General features: G+C 40.6%; 1 protein-coding gene across 4 annotated transcripts in view; it reads left to right on the forward strand.

Moving 5' to 3' along the window:
- Nucleotides 1-25421, forward strand: part of ANAPC1 (anaphase promoting complex subunit 1) — a 74091-nt gene that overhangs the window by 18234 nt on the left and 30436 nt on the right. For 3 of the 4 annotated variants that reach the window (XM_079110641.1, XM_079110644.1, XM_079110643.1), the window contains 15 exons: nt 75-140; nt 3935-4069; nt 6399-6539; nt 7037-7097; nt 8752-8939; nt 11974-12048; nt 12576-12844; nt 13572-13663; nt 14369-14517; nt 18884-18962; nt 19271-19307; nt 19401-19471; nt 19699-19877; nt 22635-22861; nt 24941-25059. In XM_079110641.1, the coding sequence (XP_078966767.1) occupies nt 75-140; nt 3935-4069; nt 6399-6539; nt 7037-7097; nt 8752-8939; nt 11974-12048; nt 12576-12844; nt 13572-13663; nt 14369-14517; nt 18884-18962; nt 19271-19307; nt 19401-19471; nt 19699-19877; nt 22635-22861; nt 24941-25059 (1888 nt within the window). The remainder of the gene's footprint in view (nt 1-74; nt 141-3934; nt 4070-6398; nt 6540-7036; nt 7098-8751; nt 8940-11973; nt 12049-12575; nt 12845-13571; nt 13664-14368; nt 14518-18883; nt 18963-19270; nt 19308-19400; nt 19472-19698; nt 19878-22634; nt 22862-24940; nt 25060-25421) is intronic. The other variant, XM_079110642.1, reaches the window with a different exon arrangement.

Raw genomic sequence — 25421 nt, forward strand, 5'->3', positions numbered from 1 at the left:
AACTATTTTGCTTTATCAGATTTTTCACCCGAAAATCTGTTAATTTGCTCAGAGTGGAAAATTATCTTTTTTAGAAGATAGACACCATGCTGGTCCTGGAAGGCAGTGGAAATTTGGTACTGTACACAGGAGTGGTTCGGGTAAGTAATAGGCATACTTGATGCTTTAGAAGGACTGTCTTCACTATTTAAAATTTGTTAGACTCCTGCCTGCACAATTTGGCAGAGATTTTTGTTAAGTTGAAAGTGTAGGCTGGTCCTAATTTGGAGTGGTGAGGCTCACTGCCATCAGAATCATTGGCACTGTGAACCTGGCACCACAGATGGGGATCCTTAAATGAGGATAGGTAGATTATTAATGAAAAATAAGTTAGTTAACTATAGTTTTGAAGTTGGTGTCTGGTAATTTTGATTACCAATGTTTTGTAAAATTTCATTATATTGAGTTTGGTGTACGTTGTCTACTGTTTTTTTTTTTTTTTTAAATTTTGATATATATAGAATATATGTATAGATTTTATATATATGATACATATGAAGAATTAACTTACAGATATGCAGAATAAGATACATTCTACAAATTTAAGTGATGGGCTTTAAACATATCCGGAGTCTGAAGGATAGCGAAGTGCGCCTTCACCTGCTGCCTCATCACCTTCATCTTGTTCTTTTCTGATTTTGAGCCCCTCCCACTCACCCCCCATAGGCACTATCCTGATTTTTGTGGTAAATCATTCCCTTGTTTTTATTATTAGTTTATAGTTACGTTTGTATCACTGAAGAGTAATTTGTTTAGTTTTCCTTGTTTTTGCATTTTTGTGAAAGGAAGTCATACTGTTCTGACTTGTTTGTCTTGCTCAATGTAGTTTATAAGGTTTATCTACGTTGTTCACTCACTCCCTGTTCTTTAGTATTCCACTGTATTATTATCCCAAAATCTTTACTATTTTGTTAGTCATTGAAGTTGTTCCTATTGCCTCTGCAATTTCCTTTGATAAACAGTGCTTTCTTTTTGTACTGGGGATTGAACCCAAAGGTACTTGACCACTAAACCACATCCCCAGCCCTTTTTTATTTTTATTTTTTGAGGCAGAGTCTTGCTAGGTTGCTTAGGGCCTCACTAACTTGCTGAGGCTGGCCATTATGCCCAGCTGATAAACACTGCTTTTAAAAATTCGTATTTTTAAAACCAGCCTCAGCAACTTAGTGAGGCTCTAAGCAACTTAGCAAGACCGTGTCTGAAAAATAAAAAATAAGAGCTGGGGATGTTGCTCAGTTAAGTGTTCCTGGGTTCAATCCCTGGTGCCACAAAAGCCCCCAAAAATCTTTGTCTCTCCTCTCTTCCCCCGCCCCCTTTGGAGTATGTGCATATTTAATTTGGCCTTGTGGTGTTAAATTGTTTTCCATAGTATGAGTGTACCAGTTTTCATCCTCTCCCCCTACCTCTTGGATCCAGCAGTGTGTGTCCTCAGTGCTTCTTTGGTCTTACTAATCTGTAGTACTACTGTCAGTGTTTTTTGGCCCAAATTAGCGCATTGTTAATACCAAGTGAGTACAGAAGTCTAGGCTCCTCACTATGCCTTTTCTGATGCAACTGGGTACAATTTTTTTGTGGTTGATTATGATATAAAAGTTTTCTATCTTGTTAAACTGTTCCCATCTAGTTTTTTTGATGAGTGAGAACAGGATTTCTTGTCCTCCCCCTTTTTTTAATCTGCTCCCATTGGTGTTTCTGGGTTGTCAGCTTTTTTGGCACCCAGACCTTGGTATGAGAGACAGAAAGAAACACAGGGAATTCATCATCCTGTCGTTTGTTGGGTCTTGAGGTCTTGAGCTCTTCTGCCTTCTCTCTACCTGTCAGAATCTTTTCTTTGCGGTACTGGGGATTGAACCCAGGGCCTTGTGCTTACGAGGCAAGCATGCTACAAACTGAGCTACATCCCCAGCCCACTGTCAGAATCTTATGTTTGTTTTATATACAACATTTAGGATTTTCAGCTGTGTTTAGCTGGAAGAGCAGTGAGATACCTCTCTGTTCCATCTTCTTGGGGTGGCTTAGATTTTGATAGGTATTGTATTGAATCTAGATACATTTGGGGGATGATTGACATCTTCATAATGTTGTCTTTTGAACTCAGAGCCATGCACATGCTAGGCAAGTGCTCTGCCACTGAGCTACAAACCCAGTCTCCATATTATCTTGTTATTTTTAAAAATACTTGTTCGGTTCCGCCTTTTTTCTCCTTTCCTCTTCTCCAGTGATGCAGTTGTTAGGCATTTTGTTATGTCCCACACAGGTACCTGAGGTCTTAGTTTTTGGTCTGGTCTTTGTATGCTCCCTTGTTTGTGGAGAGAGGAGAGTAGCCCAGGCTCCTGCCCCACCACAGCTGCTGTGTGGGAGGAGAGGAGGAGAGGTGTTCCTCTTGGCAGGAAGGTCAGACCCTGCCATAGTCCTTGCTGTCCCTGCAGAGCTGGGATGCAGGCCTGGCCTGGCCCATGGCTTCTATGCTGGGGCCCATATGCTCCTAGTCCTGGCAGAGGGGGTGAGAGGACTCTGTCACAGTGTCTAGGCCATGCTTCCTGGTGAAGGGTTGGGGCAGGGGCATGGTATTTTTCTGCGGTATTTGCTTAGAGTCGGGCAGGTGTGGTGTTTCTGTCTTGCATGGCCAAGCTTTTGTCAGCATTTTGACTAGAAAGAACAAGGTTTCTTGAGGTCTTGTGTGTGATCGTGGGCATGTCTGGGTCATAGGCCCCTTGAGATCTAAGGCCTATTACATAAGGGTCAAACAATAACAGCGAAGACCAAGAATCTCCTGAGTCCATCTCTTCCCCGTCTTCAGTCTCTAGTCGGTTGCTTTGTGAGTTTGAGCAGTGCTTCCTTGTTACTTGGAAGTCAGTGGGAGGATGTGAGGCGAGTGCTAGGGTTCTGGGAAGCTCAGAGACGGCTGGCCACTGTGCTCGTGCTCACTGCCGCCCAGCATTGCATTCCGGCACCTAGTCAGCTCCAGCTTTTCAGCGATCCATTAACTTCCACCTTGTTGAGATCCACTTACTTCTCAGCTTCTCCCTCTGGTCGGATCATACAGTTTTTGGCCTGTATGGACCTGAATTTCTTTGGCGTTTTCCCGGAAAGCCCTCCAGGAAGCAGAGATGCTGGGTGGTTAGCACGGATTGCTACTCACTCTTAAGTCCAGTGAAGAACTGAGCATATATGATGTTTTCTGGGGAAGAACTATTGTAGACTTTATGATGGACAGCAGTGGTGAGCTGGAGAGCCGTTAGAGTCAGGTCAGATTTCAGGTTTTAAGCCACACACAGTTTCTTAGCCTCTTGAGAGTAATTGTGTCCTTTCTCTGCTTTGAGACTTGCTAACAAGATTACTGCACGCAACCTCTGAAAGCTTAGGGGCCCTACTGTCTTTACCGCCTATAAGGTAGGAATAGGGGTACTATTACTACATGGGACTTTGTTTTGATGATCTTAACATTTTCCCTCTTCTGATTTTTTTTTTTTTTTGGTACTGGTGATTGAACCCAGGGGCGCTTAACCACTGAGTCACATCCCCAGCCTTTTTTATATTTTATTTAGAGACAGGGTCTTGCTAAATAGTTGAGGCTGGCTTTGAACTTGCAATCTTCCTGCCTTAGCCTCCTGAGCTGCTTGGATTGCAGGCCTGGCTCCATTTCTTGAAAACAAACAAAAAATGGTTCTTAATGAAAAGGAATCAGACAAGAAATTAATGCAAGTTGTTTGCAGTTGTTTGGTGGAATTTGAAAAAATTGTTAAAATATTGTTTGTTTTTCCACTTGTGTTTGGTGAGCATAAACTTTGACATATTAAAAGGAATTTGTGCTTAACTTGTTTTATCGTTTTGTTTAAGGATGTGATGCATTCACTAAAGCCAGTACTTTCCCCCACTTTTTTGTTGCTTGAAGGTGGGAAAGGTTTTTATTCCCGGACTGCCAGCTCCTTCCCTGACAATGTCCAACACCATGCCACGGCCCAGCACGCCCCTGGACAGCGTCAGTACTCCTAAGCCTCTTGGTAAACTGCTGGGATCATTGGATGAGGTAAGAAGTGGATTAGATATTAGCAAAATTAATTTTAGATAATACTTACAGAATGTGTTTTTGAACACAAATGATAGAATTGCCATACATTAATCTCCCTTTTGATGTGTGTGCTACTGTTTGAAGGTTCTTGAGAGATGAAAATGATATATACTTTTCCAACTAGGGAGCTCAAAATGTACTCGGAAGGAGTAGATGTACTGTCTGCTTAAGAAATTATTATTTAGGTAGACTGCTATTATTAATATATGATTAGGGGAGACTGTTTTGATCTTCCAGTGAGATAAATGTACCCTAGTAGACTCACTGAGGGAAAGATGCATCCCGTGGATCGTCATGGCAAAACCAGAGGTTTGTCTCTGAGAGGCACGTTGAACTGGGAGGCTCATAGGATTCTAAAACAGAAAAGGCATTTGGGGAGGGAGGAGTCACACAGACACAGGTGTGGAGGCAGCAGAGTGGAGAATAACTGATGAAGTGTGTTGGCCTCTTCTCCTAACACATGGTAAGGACTCCATGGAGCTGTGGAGTGAATGCTTAAAATCTGAGTAGTCTTCAGGTGAGGCAGGGCAGGAGGGACAGTGGTAATGGCAAACCTCTGCTCATTTTCTGTGTGCAAGGTATTGTTATATGTGCTTTATAAGTGTTAATGCACCGAAGCACTTAGAATAGCTTTGTTGACTTGAGAAGATACTGGGTGATCCTTGTTTACGACTGGGCACATGGATACACAGAGGCCACTTGTCCAGTGCTATGAAGCTAGTGAATGGTAAAGCTCATTAGCTTATACTGTTACTTTCAGATAGAAAGGATAAAAAGCTGGTTTTATTCTGAACGCAGTTGCCAAGGCATTTCAGGTTTTTGAAGGAGTTGTGAGTGTTGAGATCTGTTTTAGACAGGTTTCTCTTGGAAGCGAAGGTGGGAGACCTCTTAGACTCTAAATGTAGTCTGTGTCCATGTGAGAGATACAGAAAGGGTCTAGCTAGAGTGGTCTGAGAGGAGAGGGAGACAGTGATGAAAGACATCTGGGGACATGTAAGTGACAGCTGGTCACTTGACTGGCTTTATGCTGCTAGACTGGGGAGTGGTCTTGTGGAATAAAGCTCAAAATTCTCCACACCACCTGGCAGGTACCTGTCCTGGTCAAGGAGGAAAAGTGGTGTGTATTTGAGGAGCACCTAAATGCAGCTATTTAGGGGCAGTTTGAAGGAAAAGTTAGTGCTGGCAATTGTGTTGGGTAACGTGTGGGACCTGGTTTGGTTTTTAAATATACACATCACTGACTTTTTTTTCTTTAAGCACATTTGCAGGACTTTCAGAAGGAAAACTGGAGAAGTAGCACAGGGTTTTATGTGATTTGGAAGTTTCTTTTATAATGAAAAGTGGTTTCCAGCTTTTGAAAGGAGTTCCATAAACCCAGGAGTGGCTAGTGTCCTTTAAGGTCACGGGAGACCATGGTCTCTCCCACTGGCTGTGGGCCTTCCAACTTCTCTGGCAGTTTGTACTACTAGGCTTGGAGCCAGTAGCGCAGTCCGCTGGACCTGGGTTTTTCCTGGTGACTATTGGAATGCAAACTAGATTATAATAAACAGATCTTAAACCTGGTTGGCTCTCGGTGTTGACAAGATGTTCACCTAGGGAAGTTTCAGATTCAAATTACAGAAATATAGAAAGGGCCAGTAGTCATGGCTAGGGATTGAAGATTAGAAGCATCTGTAGTTAGTATCAGACAAAGAGCGTTTAATTTTTTGGTCTACATATCTGTAGCTAAAAAAAATTGCTCTTATATTTTCAGATAAATGCTTGCTATAGGAGACATACCACTAAATATGGGTCTCATTTGTCTGCTTTTTCATTGCTATCCTTCTCCCTGCGTTCTTAGTTCCTCAAATCATGTCTGCCCTGCCTCCCTCAAATTACAGACCTGTGTGTAGCCCTGTGAAGAGTGCCCAGGGCCTCTTGCATCCTCAGCCTGTCTGTATGCTTCCCCACCACCCAAATTGCAGATGCTCAGAGCAGGAAAAGCAGGATGAGTGTTGGCCCCTCCCTGTGGCTCTGTCTCACTTAGATCTTGGTGGCTGGAGTCCAGATTGCCTCCCCAGCTTTGCAGAGCCATCCTCTGTCAGGTGCTTTGTTGTTTATCTACCTTTTGTAGTTGTTTTCTGAGAGGAGGGTGGTTTGCTGCATGGTACCGTATGGTAGCTGGAGTAGGATGTCTTTAAATCATTACATCGGATCATTTGTTAGATCATGTGCAGAAGAGAAATAAAGTTTCTTTTATCCTTAATTTTTCCAAAGTACTTTATTTTTTATTTATGACATTTTACAGGCTGTTCTGTTGTCCCCAGTTCCAGAACTGAGGGATTCTTCCAAACTTCATGATTCTCTCTATAATGAGGATTGTACCTTCCAGCAGCTCGGAACTTACATTCATTCTGTCAGAGATCCTGTCCATAACAGAGTAACTCTAGTAAGTATATCTTTAAAAGATTAGGTAACTTTCCAAGAAATATGGCTGTCATTTCAAATTTGTCAGAATGCAGAATTTTGTCTGAAAAATGAGAACAAACATTTCTTATGATTTTTAAATGTTTTGCAATGTGTCATTTTTTTGCCCTATTTTACTTTTAACTTTAGGTATTTCTGCTTAAGTTTTCTGAAGTTTCTTTTGTTAAAAATGTATCAAAGACTAAAGCACGTTCAGTAAGTTGAATTGCATATTGACATGATTTTTGTCTTTTTATTAAAAGTAAGTCACCATCTTAATTATGGTGATGCTTAGTATGTCTATGAAAATTAGACACTTTTTATTAAATGATTTTTTTGGAAATGTTTTATAAACACATGTAGTTCAAGTGTTCATTTCTGTTTGAAAAATACTGTTTATCTTTTATTTTATTGACAGGTAGTCTTATAAAGCTGGGGTTTTATGTATCTTCTCTTGTTTGTTTCTGTTCTTTTCACTAGGAACTGAATAATGGCTCCATGGTTAGAATCACTATTCCTGAAATTGCCACCTCTGAATTAGGTATGATTGAGATTCAGACCTCACTCTTCATGTGTTCTCAGTTTGATAAGATTTGAAGGAACCACTGATTTACATTAACAATGGGGATTTTAACACTTAGGTTTTGTTTTTGAAGCCTCTGGTCAGGTTTTTCATTTTGTAGAGAAGCCGTAGACACCTGGAGGCGCTTAGGCTGGAGTGCAAGTGAAGGACTTGCTCATTCTGTTTCTCTGAGGTGTTTTTTTTTTTTTATTTTGGAGACGGGGGTCTCTCTGTATTGCCCAGGCTGATCTTGAACTCCTGGGTTCAGGTGATCTTCCTGCCTCAGCCTCCTGAGTATCTGGGACTCCAGGCTGCCCCCCTACACCCTGCTTCTCTGGGATTCTCATGCTGAGGAATTTCATGCAGTGAGATTTACAGTATTATAGGGATGTGCTTTTTGGAAGAAAATCTGAGAAAACAGGTAGCCTACACAACTAAAATATTTCTTGACATATTTAATAATGTTTTTAATCTTAAAGTAAATTTCTCAAGTTTAGATTAATTGTAAAATTAACATAATTGCCTTGATTAGCTAAAACTGAGTATTAAAGTAAAATTACAATCAGAAATGTTTTCAGAAATATTGGAGTCTGCTTCAGTTATTACTGAAATGCAATTTGGAAGATAGTAAGAGTATTTCTGAACATAGAATACTAAACAAAATGTTAGAATTGAAGGAGTTAGTCAAAAAATATAAGAAAAGAGTGCCTTTGTGACATAAGAAAGTTCATGCATGTATTAGTTTCAGAATTTAGCTGCCAGAGCAAGACATTGACCGATTGTAGACTAGAATGACTTTTGAATTTTAGGAATTTGTTTTTTGCAGGTGTGGTAAACGGTATTCCTATTTTGTGTAGAGATTCCTTGCTTTTCTAAAGGGTACTTAGCCAGTAATTGCAAGACCAAGTACCTAAAATGCTATGTTTAAACAATATATATAAAAAAACATAAGGAAGGAAACAAAGTATAACCTTGCCCCTTTACTGCCAAATAAAAGCCACATAGTTCACGTACATAAATTTATGTACTTAAAGAGTTCCTAAGAGCCCCTGGAAGTATCTGGTTTACACTTACTGTGGATTCAATGGTGACATCCTTGGTTATTTGATTTTCTAACATTTTTTTGTTGTCAGAAATAAAAATATGAAGCTTTAGTTAATAGGAAACTCTTTCAGAACTTTTTGTAAAGTTAGCTAAGCATTGCTGATTGTGGATTTTTACATTAAATAAGTATGTATCTACTAAAATATTTAAGCAGTATTTCATATTAATATGTTTTTCATAGGGTGCCCTTTATTATCCAAGGTAGGGCATTTTTGAGGGAAAGGAGAGCAATTGTTAATTTTTGGAGCAGTGGATATAAATCAGTATGGGCCCAGGTGAGCTGGGCTGTTGCTCACCTTCCTTCCAATCCAGGGTTGAGGATCTAAAGGCTGCCCTCAGACCTCTAGTAAGCCCTGTTTTATTGACTAGCTGGCTTAAGTTTCAGATGATTGACTCATTAATGTGTGCATCCCATGGGCTCTTGAGTGATAGTTCTCTTTCCATAGTAATTGCCCTTCATGTAATAGTAACCTAAAAACTTTAAGTGCATATATAAGAAGCATATTAAAATTAATCTTTGTTTTAATAGTACAGACATGTGTGCAAGCAATTAAGTTTATCCTGCCCAAAGAAATTGCAGTTCAGATGCTTGTCAAGTGGTACAATGTCCACAGTGCACCAGGAGGACCCAGTTATCACTCCGAGTGGAATTTATTTGTGATTTGTCTCATGAACATGATGGGTTATAACACAGACCGCTTAGCATGGACCCGAAATGTAAGTAAATACAATTGTTTTCTTCATGAACTATTCTATTATCTGTGTAATGTTTGCATTTGGCAATGTAACATTCAGAATATACAGCAGATTTAAAAATAGGTGTACCTTACAAAATATTGGACTAATGCCAAGGCTTATTATGTTTATATGTTGTAAATCAAATGTCATTTAATACTTTAACATTTTACTAGTGATTGTAATTATTGAACCTTTATAATGTGTTAAAGCACATTTGACTTTCTCATTTCATTTTTGTAAAATGACTGCTAGTTATGATTAGTAGTAGTCTTGGTTTTGTTAGTAAAGCAACTGAATCACAAAGAGATCACAGACTTGTGATTTGTTCAAAGCTGGGCCTAGGCTGTGCTTCTGACTCTTGGCTTAATGTTCTTTTCTGAAGGCAAGACTGTCTTACACACCACACTTCTTAGCACATGAGGAAGGTTGATTTCTGGGGTATTGGCAGTGCCTTGGCCTGAGTATTTACCCCATTTCAGGCATAAGGCTGGATGCCTCTTCTCTCTCTGGAACTGGCTCTCAGGCCCTTTGTAGGCTGTTTGCAAACCCTGCTGTGTGGTGCCTTTAGTAAGGGCTATTTCATTCCACTTGAGATCACTCCCAGGGGAGTCCTGCCTGGGTTGCACTAAAGTCACTCTAGAGCACAACTTACCTTGGTCCAGGCCACTTTATCTGTGTCTAACTATACATTTTAGCCTTGGCCTAGCAAACGCATTAAAAGAACCACATGCTTATTGAGGAAAATTTGGAATATGGAGGAATTAAGAAGAAAATAATTATATTTTGCTACTCAGAAATAACCACTCTAAACATTTTGATGTTGCCTGTTAGATTAAAATGCTATCAATGGAAATTTCCCACATCTTTTAAAAATCGTTCACAAAAATTCCTTCCTTTTATTATAATGTGGTTTTATCATAACTAAGAGCTAATAATTGAGCTTTGTCAAATCCTTTTTTCTTATCATTTTTGCAAGCATTGTTTTCCACAAATCTTTAACTGCACACCTAGTGATTTCTTAGAACCATAAAAGAGGGACTACTTAAAAGAGGTCTCCTTGGTGTTCTTGCTGATATCATTTAGAAGCACCCATTTGCCTTGTTGATTATGTATGGTTGGTGAACCTTTGCCAGCTTCCTGAGAAATTTTATTTCTGTGTGAGTAACTGTGAAGTTTGTTTCTCAGATTCTTACCCATTTATAGTTCTTAGGTTTTGATCTGTAATTCATGTCCTTTGCCCAGCATCCAAAGTAGTACTGTCTGATCAAGTCAGGTCATGCTAGTCACCCTGCCAAAATCATCCAGTGACTTCCCATCTCATTCAGAATAAAAACCATAGGCTATGAGTGGCCCTCTGACCCTGCTGTCTCTTACCTCTCTGCTCTTTTCTTGTCTCTGCCTTGTTTACATTGTCCCAGCCACACTAACATCCCCTCTTGAGCACCCCAAGCATGTTCTGTCTCAGGCTGTTTGCATTTGCTGTTACTGCTACAAAGATTGCCTCCCTCAGGCAAGATGCTCAGGTCTTTATTCAGATGACGCCTCAGGGTAACCACTTGCTCCATGTTCAATTGCGCCCTCCTCCTTTTGCCTGGGAGCACCTAAATATACTATATGTTTAACTTATTTATTTTGTTTATGTCCCTTCTCTCTCCACTGCTCTCTACTCACGGGCCCATGGTAGTGGCATGGCTGGAGACCCAGTGAACATTTGTTGAATTGATGTCCTAGATACTGTTAAGAGTTTGTGTTTGGGGCTGGGGTTGTGGCTCAGTGGTGGAGCGCTTGTCTAGCACACGTGAGGCCCAGGGTTCAATCCTCAGTACCACATAAAAATAAAAATAAAGGCATTGAGTCCACCTACAACTAAAAAATAAAATATATTAAAAAAAAAAAGAGTTTGTGTCTGTTGTAGCATATGAAAGAATTGCCCTTTGCAATTTACTTGAAAAATATCTTACTGTGAAAATAGGAACGACTTTCTTTTATTCTAAGCAATTGTGGAAAAGCTACCTACCTACCGCAATAGTCCTTACCTTCTTACATTAGAAAAGATTAGGACAATAATTTCTACATTATGAATGAGTGTACTTTAGCTTTTTGTAGTGTTAAATGTGCTACCAGGGGCTGGGGATGTAGCTCAGTTGGTAGAGTGCTTGCCTCCCAAGCACAAGGCCCTGGGTTCAATCCCCAGTACCGAAAAAAAAAAAAAAAATGTGCTACCAACCTGTGAAAATTGTTGACAAAGAAATTTTTTTTTTTATAGAGTGGAGCCCCAGTGTCTGGCAGAGAACTAGTCCTCCCCACATTTCCATGTTGTGGGGAGGACTGAGCATTATCCCTTTTTCTTGTGTAAAGAAGGACATGGCTCTGTGACTTATTGCATGATGGTCTAAAAAAAAGCAAGAATAAAATTGAAAATTGCTTTTGTTTTTTTTAAATAGATGGTATCTCAGTATGTGCTCAGGCTAACCAGAACACCTGGGCCCAAGTGGTCCTCCTTTCCCAGCCTCCTGAGTAGCTGGGACCACAGGTGCACATTTACAGTTCTTGTAGCCAAGTTGCTCTGACATGTATGCATAGGACTCATAGTTCATCCCTCGTTGGCCTCATCCTGGGCTCAAAGCTCAGGGTACAAAGGGCTCCCTGGCAGGTGCTCTTCGTTTTGCGTTTTCCCGTGGCAGAGGCTGCAGAGTTCTGCTGGAGCCTGATCTTGTGATTTTGGCCTATCCTCACGTGGGTGTGCCTGAGGTGCTTGTGCTGTGGGCGAGGAGCCGACAGGCGTAGTGACTGTGAGCCCAGGCTCTGCGCTTAGTGCTGCCGTGTGACTTGCTCTCAGCTTCACCATGACCTAGGAGAAAGATGATCGTACCATGATTTTCCAGGTGGAAAAATGAGTTTTGATGACTTTCCTCAGTTTTAATAATTAGCAAAACTGATTCTGAACCTTTTACATTGATTAGTTGACTAATACAATTATGATTTTTTTCTTCTCTTTCGGACCATTTTCCAGTTTGACTTTGAAGGGTCACTTTCTCCAGTCATTGCACCCAAAAAAGCAAGGCCCTCTGAGACGGGATCTGATGATGTAAGCATTATTCTAATAGAAATTAATTAATGGGTGATTATACTGGTTGCCCCTTCTATGGTATTCCTGTCAGTTTGTCTGTATTTCCAACATATTTTGCTTAATTTATTTTAGTACTGAATAATAGTTCCTCGGAAGGGAAGGGTTTTTTATGTTTCTTGTGGTCGTGGACTGTGTCCTCATTCACCTTCTAAACGTGTGTTGCTGCAGTGTTTCACTGTGGACTTAGAGATAATTTATTGCCCATGTTTTATTGGCCACCTACAGTGGCCATTTGCCTTTTATGCAACATTCTCTCATTTAGACCCTGAAATATTCCAGGCTCCATGGCACCTGGCAGTGGTGTGGCTGTTTTGCAGTTGTTTCTCCTTTCTCAGTGTTGTGATTTTTTAAAAGGATTTTTCATATGTCTAGACTGACCTTAAGTGAAAATGAAATGTGAATTATTTTATGTGGACATGGTTTTATTTTTAAGTGATGGCATTACAAGGAGGCATTGTATTAACAATATTGTTTATTCTTCTTAGGACTGGGAATATTTAGTGAATTCAGACTACCACCAGAATGTCGAGTCTCATCTTTTGAACAGATCTTTATGTTTGAGTTCTTTGGAAGGTTCAAGGGTGAAGGATGAAGAGTTTTCACAGAACCTCAGTCTGGATTCTTCTACCCTTCTCTTTCCTCATATACCTGCAATTTTTTTTGTTCTTCACCTTGTCTATGAGGAGCTTAAATTGAATACCCTAATGGGCGAGGGAATTTGTTCCCTAGTTGAACTTCTCGTTCAATTGGCAAGGTAAATATCATTTGTGTGATAGAAACTACCTTGAACTGGGCATGGTGGCGCACGCCTGTAATCCCAGCAGCTCACGAGGCTGAGGCAGGAGGATCACAAGTTAAAAGCCAGCCTTAGCAAAAAGCAAGGCACTAAGCAACTCAGTGAGCCCTGTCTCTAAATGAAAAATACAAAGTAGGCCTGGGGATGTGGCTCAGTGGTCAAGTGCCTCTGAGTTTAATCCCTAGTACCACAACCCCTTACCCCACCCCCCAAAAAAGAAAGAAACTGCCTTGAGGTCCTTAGGTGACTTATTTTCCACATTACCATGTAGAGACCTTGTAAGCTTCTGAAATCTACCTTCTTGGGCAACTAGTGCATTTTCTGTGAACCATAGAATTGTGTGAAGATACTGGTTGTGTAAGGGCTCATGGACCATAGTGGGATTTTTAGTCTTTGTCCCAAGATCAGCAGAAAATCAAAGAAAATGGGGATGATCTGTTTAGCTTTTCAATTTTTTTTTTTAATTAAACTTTTTTTTTTTTTTTTTTTTGGTGGTGTTGAACCCAGAGCCTTGTGTGTGCTAGGCAAGCACTCTACCACTGAGCTACATCCCCAGCCCCAGTTTTTCATTTTGATAAGATGATTGTGCTGCAGTGAAAGTTATATAACAATATCTGTTGAATCATTTTTTTCTTTTTTGGGGTGGGGTGGGGCTGTAACTTCTGCATATTCACTTGTGTTTTAGGGACTTGCAGTTGGGGCCCTATGTGGATCATTACTACAGAGACTACCCCACACTTGTCAGAGCTACTGGACAGGTGTGCACAATTGACCAAGGTAAGCATTGGTGCCATTAAAGATACTCTGAACTATGTAGTACATTTGCTTGTGTCTTTCTCCGTGAATGGCAGAGGATGTATTTCTTACCACCAGCCCAGGGCCAAGACTTTTCACCAGGTAGATTTTAGTTTGTAGTATTCAATGCCTGACTGGTCCTAAGTCATAACTTCTTCAACATGTAGGGAAAACTTCACCCTCCCCCCAGTTCTGACTGGCAGAAACTTAGAGAGCATCTGGTGCTTTGGGATGCTACAGCCTGGACCTGTGCTGTCCTGCTAGTAGCCACTGGCCATGTTATTTAAATTAGAAAAAAAAAATGTAGTTTCAGTGCACTAACCATAGTTCAAATAGTCACGTAACCATAGTTCAGTTGTCATCACGTTGGACAGCAAGATGTAGGACATTTTCATTACCACCTTGAGCTAATGGAACTTAGGAGGGGCCCAGTTCTTAGAACAGAGGTGGATCCTGTATGTCACTTCTGTTTTCTCACCTTTAGGGTTAGGCCAGAAATTTTGGTTAGACTCTTTTATATAGTTGGTGAGTCAGTTACTTACTGTGGCAGAAAACATGAAGCATTTTAGAGAATGTGGAAAAATGTTATCGTTTCGAGATGACATGTACTGTTGATTGTCTTTCTTTTAGAATAAAGTAGTATTGTCTTAATGCATTCTTGTATTAAATATTTATTTAATTTTAAAGGTCAAACAGGATTTATGCATCATCCATCATTTTTTACTTCTGAGCCACCCAGTATCTATCAGTGGGTGAGCTCTTGTCTGAAAGGCGAGGGAATGCCACCCTACCCGTACCTCCCTGGAATCAGTGAACGGAGCAGACTTGTTGTCTTGGTATGTATTTCTTTTTCTTTTTAAGTTGATTTTTAAAATTACATAGTAAAATTACTTTTTCTTTCTGTGTACAGGTCTTTGAATTTTAGCATGTAATTACCACTATCATTAGGATATAGAACATTTGCATCAGTCCCCCCAGATTTCCCTCACAATAGTTTTTCTTTGGAGATGGAATCTCGCTGTGTTGGCTGAGCTGGCCTCGGACAGGTGATTCTTCTGCATTGGCCTCCTGAGTAGCTGGAATCACTGGCACACACCCCCTCGCGATTTTCAGATAATTCAAGTCACTGCCATTGTCATCAATTATTGCAGGTCACCATTGTTGCATTCTCTTGCTCATTTGTAGCCCATCGTGTGGTCGCACCAGTTTTCTCGAGGAGAGTTGGGTTGGTTCCAGTTGTTAGCAATTATAAATACAGCTGCCATGAGCAGTCGCATAGAGGCTTTTGGCTGAGGCAAGTTTTCATTTCTTCAGGGTAGGTACCGCAGTGGGACTGTTGGGTCAAATAGTAAGTGTATTCTCGTGCCTTAAGAAATTGTCAGCTCTTTTCCAGAATGGCTATTCCTTCACGTTCCCACTGGCAACATTTAGGAGACTGTTTCTGAGTCTTGTATTTGGTATTGTCCTGTTTTTAGTCCCTCTCATTGTGATATATGGGTTGTATCTCATTTGGTTTTGTTTTGCCTTCCTCTGGTGGATGTCGTGAGGAATTTGTGAGATTTTTATCAGATACGCTGTTTGCAGATATTTTCTCCTGGTTCATTGTCTTGTCTCATCATTCTCTTAATGTTTTAATCTCATGAAAGTTTTTAGTTTGTTTTTTTTTTTTTTGGCCAGTGGTAGAGAGATTACTTTTAGTATTGTATCTAAGAATTTTTAAATTTAAGTTCAGGTTATGAAGATTTTCTTTTACGTTTTCTTATGGAGGTTTTTTAGTTTCATATTTTACATTTAGATCTCTGACCTTGTGTTAATTTTTTATAAGGTGTGAAGGTCCAATCAAGATTTTGCTCTTTTTGGATATCCAGTTCTTTCACACCATTTGTTGAAAAGACATTCTTTCTCCGTTGCTTTTGTACTTTTGTCAAAAATTAATTGGCCTTGTTCTGTACTTCTTTTTGTGGTTCCTTGATCTCTGTGACTGTCTGCACTACCTTGATTCTTGTAGCTTTGTGGTAAGCCTTGCAATTGGTTAGTGTTACTACTCCTTCTAACACTCTTTTAAAAAATTATCTTTACCATTTCATTTTTTTTTAAACTTTTGCATGTTATTCTTATAATCATCCTATCTATAGTTACAAGAAAATTCTGTGGACTTTTTTTCAAAGAAACACATCTTTGTTTATTTTTAGAACTTAGTTTATTTTGAATAGTTAATAAATGTTAACCTCAAAGCTTAATTGAGAACCAGAAGGCATTGGTACGGGTGAGTCCTTGGCATGGGTCCTTTGGTTCCTGAACCCGAAGCAGCTCGCAGAGGGAGGGCCAGGTGGACCTCTGCAGAGCGGGGTCACTCCACTTCCAGGAGAATCACGTGCCTTGCCTTGGTTCCTTCTCCCAAAAGTCAGCAGACTGCACACGTCCTGGTGCCTACCCATTTCTTTCATGTTCTTCCCTGCTTCATGTTGAAAAGGGCTTCCCAAGTCCCCATATAGACTCTGGTTTTAGGTTTTTTTTTTTTTTTTTTTTAATATGCATATCATTGCAACCATTTTTAAGTGTGCAGCTCAGTGGCATTAAATACATTCACACTGTTATATAATTATCAACAGTACCCATATCCAGAACTTTTTCTATCATCCCTAATGTAACTGTCATATAATAACTTCTTCTCCCTCCTCCGCTCAGTCCCTGGTGACCTCCTTTCTGTTGCTGAATTTTTCTATTTTAGGTACCTTGTGTTATTGTAATCATAGAATATTTGTCCTTCCGTTTCCAGCTTATTTCACTTAGCCTACTATTTTCCAGCTTCTTCTGTCTTCTAGCGTGTTTCAAAATACATTCCTCTTCAGGCTGAATAGTATTCTGCTGTGTAGAGGCACCGGAGTTCATCTTTTTTCTATCGATAAACACTTGGGTAGTTTCTGCCTTTTGGCTGTTTTGACTGAGGCTGCTCTGAATCATGGGTATGCAAGTACCTGGTCGAGTCTCTACTTTTAGTTCTTTTGGATGTACATTTGGGAGTAGAATTGCTGGGTCATGAGAGTTGGATGTTAACTTCTTCACAGTGGCTGCACTTCTTATATTCTCACCAACAATGCAGGAAGGGGTCCTGATTTCTCCACATGCTTGCCAATGCATAATTTCCATCCATTTTTAAAAATACAGCCAACCTAGTAGGTATGAAATGGTGTCTCATTGTAGTTCTGGTTAGCATTTCCCTAATGCCCGGCGATGTTGAGCATATTTTCATATGCTTATTGACCATTTATATATCTTCTTTGAGGAAATGTCTATTCAAGTCCTTTGACCATTTCTGAATTGTGTTTATTGTCGTGGGAGTTCTTAGACTCTGGAGATAGTCCCTTCGCCAAGTCATGGTCAACAGGTGTGCTCTCTGTTCTGGGGGCCACCCTCTCCCCAGTGGTTCTCAGTGCTCAGCTGGCCTCTCGGCTTCCTCTCACGTCGTGTCTGAACTCTAGGCATTGCTGCCTAACTTGCCCCTCAGATCCATGAGCTTTTTAAAGAAGAAAATTAAAAAATATGTTGTGTTTTCTTTATAGACTTTTGACTTTGTCATGAGATTTATTGGCTTCAGTTTTTTAAATTTGAGGTTTAGTTAATGAGGTATTTGCAGCGGCCTGTTCCAGACCCTTCCAGCTTGTAGCTCTTCACTGCCCGAGTGGGAGTGGAAAGGCCATGGGCTGCTTACCATCCGCTGAGGTGAGGAAGGAAGGGATCTAGTGCTATGAGGGGCCTTTGTCTTCAGTGAACTTTATGTTTTATCATTTAATACACTCGATTTATCTCTACTTACTCTGATATTTTTGAATAATGTAATCTCAACTAAAAAAAGACTAACAAATGTATTTTTATTATAGGCTAAATATTTTATGGTTTTTAGAGTTCTTTTTCTTTTTTCCGTATCTGTGTTCCTTTTCTCCTTAAAGCAAGTACTGTTACAGCTCTTTGGGATTTAGAATGACAGCATGGAGTTTCTTAGTGAATAAATGTATTTTAGCCCAATAGTTAATCCAAAATGGATTTGAGGTAATTGAAATTTCAAAAATCTGTGTGTGGTAATGCATTGACTTGGCAGTGCAGTATAAACCTTTTTTTTGTGGTTAAGAGAGGCCTTACATTTTAAATAATTAGCTTCCTCTAGAAGCTTAATTATTTGAATTGCTATGCAAATTTATTTGGGTATTGTTTGTAAGTAAATATAATGTTCAGTGTTGAAACAGCTTAAATGAGATACTTCTGGATGCTTGTTAAGTATGACTTGCATACTAGAGTTATGTGTTCAGATGACTTGGAACAGATGTTGGGGAGAACATGGAGCAACTGAACTCTTCTTGTACATTGCTGGCGGGACAGCAAAAATGGTACAGCCTTTTTCTTTTTCGCCTTTCTATTTTTGAGTAAACCACACTCAGGTTCTTTTCCTGGATTGTAGATCTTTTTTAAAAAAATATATTTTTAGATGTTGATGGACCTTTATCTTATTCACTTTTACTTACATGCGGTGCTGAGGAGCGAACCCAGTGCCTCACACATGAGGCAAGTGCTCTACCGCTGAGTCACAGCCTCAGCCCATTGGCAGTCTGTCTTACAGTTTAACACGTATGTACCACAAGGAAAAGCAGTCCTACTTTTGGGTATTACCTCTGTACAAGAAATGAAAACACCCACTTGCATAAAGACCTCAATGTGAATGATTAAAGCAGTTTTTCTCATATTTGCCATAAACTGGAAACAATCCAGTCAGTGTCCCTTGGTCAGTAAGCAAGTAGAGTTTGGCGTGTCTGTATAATGGAATACCACTCAGCAGGAGACAGGAGCACGCCTCTGACCCTTGCGGTAACGTGTTTGTATGCCACCTTATGCCACCGTGCAGAAGTGGGGCCCAGAGGACCGTGTGGACTCTGATCCCATCTGCATTATGTGGTAGGATGCTCTGAGCTGCGGGGAGGGGAACAGCTGGCAGTTTCCAGGGCTGCGTGTAGTTGACAAGGAGGGGTAGAAGGAACCTTTTGGTGTACTGCAGATATTCCATGCATGAGTGAGGTAGGGTGATGTGGTTGTATAACTTTTGTCCAAAATTGTAATGTTTCACACCTGAAATGGATGAATTTCCAACCTTATGATTTTCCTAATTTCAATGGTTTGAAAAATAACAGGTTCTTTTTTTCCTTTATACAGAGTGTTGCACTCTACATTCTTGGTGATGAGAGCTCTGTTTCGGAGGATGCCTCGCAATATTTATCCAAAATAACTTTAGGTAAGTTGGTATAATATCAGGCCTATCAAAATAAATTTTTATCAGTGGCAGTATTGGAATTGAAATAAAATGTTCATGAGCATTAGCTTTAGAGGCTCTCTTGCCTCTAGTATTGTTCTAGTTTGTAATCCACAACCGATTTTTCAGATACCAGGATTACTTAAAATCTGGCAAACTGTGTTAGCCTCAAGGAAGCCATTAAAGTTTCTGCTTCGTGCATTTATTTTTATTTTTATGAGTGGTTTGTTTTGTGAATTCTTATTTCCATGATGACTATTAAAATAAAATTTCACTTTGTTGACTTTTAGCTCCCCAGAAGTCACAAGCGGAACAAGAAGAAAACAGGTCTTTTATTCTGTTTGAACTTTAGTGTTTAAAATTTAAAATAATATTGTTTTATAGTTCGACTTAACAACTTTGGATTTTCTTCTCTTGCAGATTTAGTTTCCGACATGCTACATCAGTTTCTAGCCTAGCTGAAAAGTTGGTCGTCTGGATGACCAGCGTAGGTAAGAACTTCTCTGTTACCTCCTGACTGGTTCTGCACCCCCTAATCAACTAGGACTGGGAGGCAGGAGACAGGGGCTCCGTCTTTAGGAAGGTCTTGGATTGTGATCACACTTCTCCAGGCCTGCTTCCCTTTCTTGGCAGTTTCACCACCTCTGTGTCAGAGGACAATTGGGAACGTGGTAATTCTGAATCACTTGTCCCTTGTTCTTCTTTCCTTTCATGACAGGATTCACTCTAAGAGATTTGGAAACTCTTCCCTTTGGAGTTGCTCTTCCCATCAGAGATGCAATTTATCATTGTCGCGAGCAGCCAGCTTCAGACTGGCCAGAAGCTGTCTGTCTCTTGATTGGACGCCAGGATCTTTCCAAGCAGGCCTGTGAAGGAAACTTACCCAGGGGGAAATCTGTGAGTAGCAATGTAGGACATTCAAAGTTCGGATTTAGCTTCAAGAAAATCAAAGTAGAAATGTTTTTCATTTTCCTTTACATCTTTTTGCAAGTGTATTTATCAATTTTTCTTTTATATGCCAGGTGGGGTTTATTATGGAATATATCTTATTGATTGTATGTTGAACAAGAGAGCAGGAGATTTTGTGACTGTTCTGTCTTGCCTGGACCTTTTTACTTGAGTCAGGACAGGCACTGAGTCAGAAGGTGATTACCATGACCGTTTCCCTGTTTGTACCCAGATTAGTATTAGCTGCTTCATGATTATTGCATAGGAAAAGTGAGAACACGTGTATCCTGAGCTTAGTTAATATATAACTTTTGTTTCTCTTGCTTTCTGATGTGTTGCATTTCTTGAATTCAACCTTTTAAATAGGTATAAATACATCTTTTTAATTACATAAAACTGAGGCCCCAGGAAAAAGATATTTTTTCTTTACTAGAGTTGAGAAAATATCTTAAGTTATCCCTCATGAGTTGTCGTCGTTCATTCTTTATCTACTTAAGAATAGGTCCTAACAAGCCTAGAAATGAAATATTTCTTTAAATCCAATCATCTTTTATAATTGACTTCTTTTAAAAATGAAACATGTAGGTAGCTGTGGTTGACAACCATTTATTGATTATATCAAAATAGCTAGTGGAGAGGATTTTGAATGTTCCTAACACAAAGAAATGATCAGTGGGTTGGTAGAAACGCGAACTACTCTGATCATTCCACAATGTGGGTATGTATTGGGATGTCACATTAACCCCCCAATATATAAAATTATATATCAACTAAAAATTTACAAGTTGGGTGGGGTGTGGCCCATGGCAGAGCACTAGTAGTATGAGGCCCTGGGTTTGATCCCTAGTACCACAATAAATAATTAGTAAGTGATTGAAACTTCTAGAACTCTAGTTAATTTTTAAAAATAAGTAGTAGCACCTCATCAAGGATTCAGGAGTGAATCCCCTCCCGGTGACTCTTCTACTTTGTTCATGTCCCTGAGAAAACAGTGGGCTCATCTCTTAGTAGCCTTGGAATTGTCACATAGTAATCAGTACATTGTAGCCTTGGAATTGTCACATGGTAATCAGTGCATGTGACTATTCATAGGTCACAGTAGGTCTTAGCACCTGGGTGGAAACTTACTCCCTGCCCCAGAGTCGCCTCACTCAGACCTGTGCCAGAGTGTTGCCTTGGGCTCCCGTCTTCAGCAGGGTGCCCTTCTCTTTAAATCTATCAGAATAACAGCCCTTAGAGTTTGCCCTGTTTTAAACAGAAAACCAACCTTGTTTTGTTAACATTTTTTTCCCTGACCAAAAAAACGTCTTCAGCATTTAGCTCTCTTTCCCCATGAGAGGGAGTATTTCAATACCTGTAACCGTTACTAAGCGTCATCGCATGTAATCGCACCTGGATTCAATTTGTTCAGTTGTTTGGAGGTACATTTTGTAACTGAGCCCATGTAACTTTAGTTCGTTGGCTATCTGGGTTTGTGTTTCCTGGATGACTCACACTCCTGCGTGTATTGTCCTGTGTCGCCCATGAGACTTGTCACTAGGCAGTTCTGTTGTAACACACCGTGGTACTCGAGGCCAGTGCCGCCCGGCAGTGTTTTCTTAAGGGACCACTGTCTGTGGTCTGTTGTGAAGGAGATGTGCTTACGCAGGGCTTGACTATGGCTTCCTTGAAAATTAGATCCCCCGGAACAACCACAGTGAACTGTTATGAACTAAGAGTGACTGTCTGCTCACATCGGTTATTTGTTTATTGTTTTCTTGCTAACCTGCTGCTTCCACAATGAGACAAAACTAACATTTCAGCTGGGATTTAATCTTTTGCTAAAGGCATTTAAAACTTCTTGGGAGCAAGTGAAGGAATCCCATGTAAAATGCATCTGTGTTGTAGTCAGACTGAGTTCTTTGAACTGGAGAGCCCCATCCTGGAGCCCCTGGCGAGATCCTGGGCAGTGGGCATGGGCAGCAGTCAGTCCCTTTCTTCTTCTTTTAAGTTATAGGTGAACACAATACCTACCCACCTTTCTACCTTTCTACCTCCCTTCCCTCTCCCCCACCTCCCTTCCCTCCCTTTCCTTCTTTACTTCCTTCCCTCCTTCCTTCTGCTGAGGATCAATCCCAGTGCCTCACACGAGCTAGGCAAGCACTCCACCACTGAGTCACAACCACAGCTCTTTTTAAGAAATTATTTTTTAACCTTTAAGAGATTTTTATTTGAAACATAACTTAGGAAAAAAAGTGAAAATTGACCATTTCCATTCTGTTTAGCATACTGATCAGCAGATAGTACCTCATGTAATAGGAGAGTGAGTGGGTGGGCGGGGGTGGCTCAGAGTCCACTGGGAATAGCTTCCTTTTTAAAATGATTAGGGTGTAGATTAATTTTTCTCTCAGTGCATTCAGCCCCCTGTTGTCCTAAATGTAAATTTTAAAATTTCCCCTCAGTTCAATAAAGAATGTTTCCAAGTAGGCACTACAGTACTTTAAAAAAAGACCTGTGGGCAAGCTGGTGGCTGCTGTAGTCCCACTTACTTGGGAGGCTGAGGCGGGAGGATCGTCACTCGAGCCTAGGAGCTCAGGGCCAGCCTGGGCAACAGGATGTGTGGGTTAGGGTCTCAGCATGTCCTGGTGTGGTAGTAGTGTGTTAGCCTGTACGTCCTCACGTTCAGGAAGTACTGTCACTGCTTGTTAAATTATTATTACAATGAAGTCTGTTACCCAGGTGCTCTCATCAGATGTTCCTTCAGGAACAGAAACTGAGGAGGAGGACGATGGCATGAATGACATGAACCACGAGGTTATGTCCTTGATATGGAGTGAAGACTTGCGGGTGCAGGATGTGCGCAGGCTTCTGCAGAGTGCGCACCCCGTTCGCGTCAATGTGGTGCAGTACCCAGAGCTCAGCGACCACGAGTTCATTGAAGAGAAGGAGAACAGGTGAAGGAGCGCGCTCACTGCCCCCTGCCAAGAGTTGGGTTCAGTCTGAGACTCCGTTTGTTTTCCCTTCAGTTTTTTAGCAGTTGAAGCTCTAAAAAGATTTTAGAAGTCACAGTGAAGTTACAAGCTAACCACATGGTTTACCTTTCCACCCAGCCATACAGGTTTCACAGTGAGGGCGTGGACCCTCCTTGTGAAATACAGCGGCGCACTGTTGAGAAAACACGAATCTAAGGCCACTGCTCGAAGTTACCATCATGGTTACAAACGTTGCAAAACACTGCACACATTCTTGTGTGTCTTGATCAAGAATAGATATCGATGTTTTTCTTTTAAGTATTTTTGTTTTTAACGTGACAGGTAATAACTCTACAACTGTTTACCTAAATAACTCTGACATGTTATAGCCTTATCAATTGTCAGACTCTAGTGACTAGTGTTGCACGCCCACGACCTTCCAGAGCCATTGCCTTTGGACACTTCAACTTATATTTTTAAATTCTTTCTTATTCTTTTATCTGCCTTGTCTCTCTTATCAGTCATCCCCTCTGCTGCTGTTTTCTAGTTCTCCGTACTTTTTTAAAGGGGCTGCTTCAGGGGAAGGGACCCCCTGCACTTAGTCACAGGCTACCGAGGATCTGAGCCATCATTTCCTCTCCATGTGTAGTTAGGGACTAGTACCTATAATGAGCAGCCTGAGAGCTAGAGAAGTTGAGTGTAGAGCCTAGGAGTTAGGAGCATGGGCTCCAGAGCCAGGCGAGGCCACTATCTGCTGGGTGACTGTGGATAGACTACTTGGGCTGAAGCTGTTGCCACTGCTTCAGTGTAAGTCTAGCGTGTTTGCATTATTCTACCTCTTAGGAGTTTCCCTCTGCATCCAGTGCGGCCTTACACAGTGCTTGGGGTCCTGCCTAGTACACAGTGTAGCGCAGTACGGCAGGCCAGTGGTACTGACAGTGTGTTGATTCTAAGATGTTCGTTTTTAAAATCTCTGAAATGAGAGAATGTGTCTCTTAGTTAATAGCTGTCAGTTCACTTGGCAGCATTTTTCTTCCTTAGCGTTTTGTGAGATCATCAAACATTTTATCAGTGGCATCTTATATTCAGGAGATACAGTATTCTTGTTATTGCTGTTATAATTTTGTGACTTTATCAAGGTTGAGTTGGATTATGTATAAGGTTTCCACTAAAAAATTCTATGGGATGCAGCCTCCTGGCCTTGAATTTCCCTGATTTCAAATTAATGTGCCTGTGTTCCCAGGGAATCTTAGAACAGTAAAATTTTCCTCCCCACTGAGCTAGAAAAGCAGTGTATGTGTATAATTAGGGGGAGAGAGTGCTTATGGATAGCTTCATCTGCAGAGAAAGTGTTAGCCCGTTTGTTAGCCTCTGAAGGGGTATTTCTGTGTTTTCAAATACAACTTTGAAAAGCATTTGTTAGTTATAAATGCCTACTTCCAAAATTTGCTAACTTTTTGTCATATTTTAATGGCTTATATGTAAAGGAATTCGACATACAACAAGCTAGAGGGCTGTGCTAACTTTGTGGCAGAGCCCACAGCAGCTGTCTCAGCCTGGAGCCCGCCCACTGTGCTACGGTACAGGGCTGTCCGTCCTCCCTCACCAGTGTGCAGTGAAACACAGGTCTGTTCCCCAGGAGACCTGGAGTCTGTTCACTTCCTTTCTGTCTCTGTGTACAAACCAGAGTGGTTGGAATACTGGCCAAAGAAAGGGGAGGAGGAGCCTTCACGCCCTGAGGCAGCTAGAAGCAACACTGTAACAAAACCCAGAAAGTGCCTTATTTTTCTTGGAGAAGGTTAACATCCCTCAGAGTAGAATTTTACATCTTTTTTCCAGACACTCAGGGAGCTTTGGCTTAGTTTATAGGCTTAGTTTATTCAAAGCAAATCTGAAACAAAAGAAAGCACCTGTTCCCTGGGAGCAGCAGTAATGGGAAGAGCGTGTGGGATTTTAGTTTGCCTTGGTGAGAACGCGTGGCCTTCTGGGGAAGCGCTTTCCTACTGGTCGATGTACTTGGCTTTAAGGTTTTTCATCTGTTGGTTTTTACTTTAATTATAGATTACTCCAGTTGTGTCAGCGAACGATGGCCCTTCCCGTCGGGCGAGGAATGTTTACCTTGTTTTCATACCATCCTGTTCCAACAGAACCATTGCCTATTCCCAAGTTGAACTTGACTGGTATGTTATATTCAGAGGGTAAAGACGAGTTTCACTCTGTACTCCATGCTGTGTGTGTGTGGGTGTATGTGTATGTATGCTGCACACTATTTAAAATTCATTGTGCATAAATTTTTAGAAGTCTTTTAAAACCGTATTTTCAACGAGCTAATGAACTTGATAATTGCAATAATTAGAACATGTATTTTAAATATCAGTGACTTGAGCTAATACAGAACATTCAAAACATAAAAAGAATTCAGTATTTGTAGACAATATAGATCAAAAAGGAATCAAAGAAACAAAACTCAGACTGAACATGGAGAATCACAAATGTTTAATTTGTATTGCTTTTAAATATATTGACCATAAATTAAATTTAG

The sequence above is a fragment of the Sciurus vulgaris genome (assembly GCF_902686455.1).
Source record: "Sciurus vulgaris genome assembly, chromosome: 14".
NCBI lineage: Eukaryota > Metazoa > Chordata > Mammalia > Rodentia > Sciuridae > Sciurus > Sciurus vulgaris.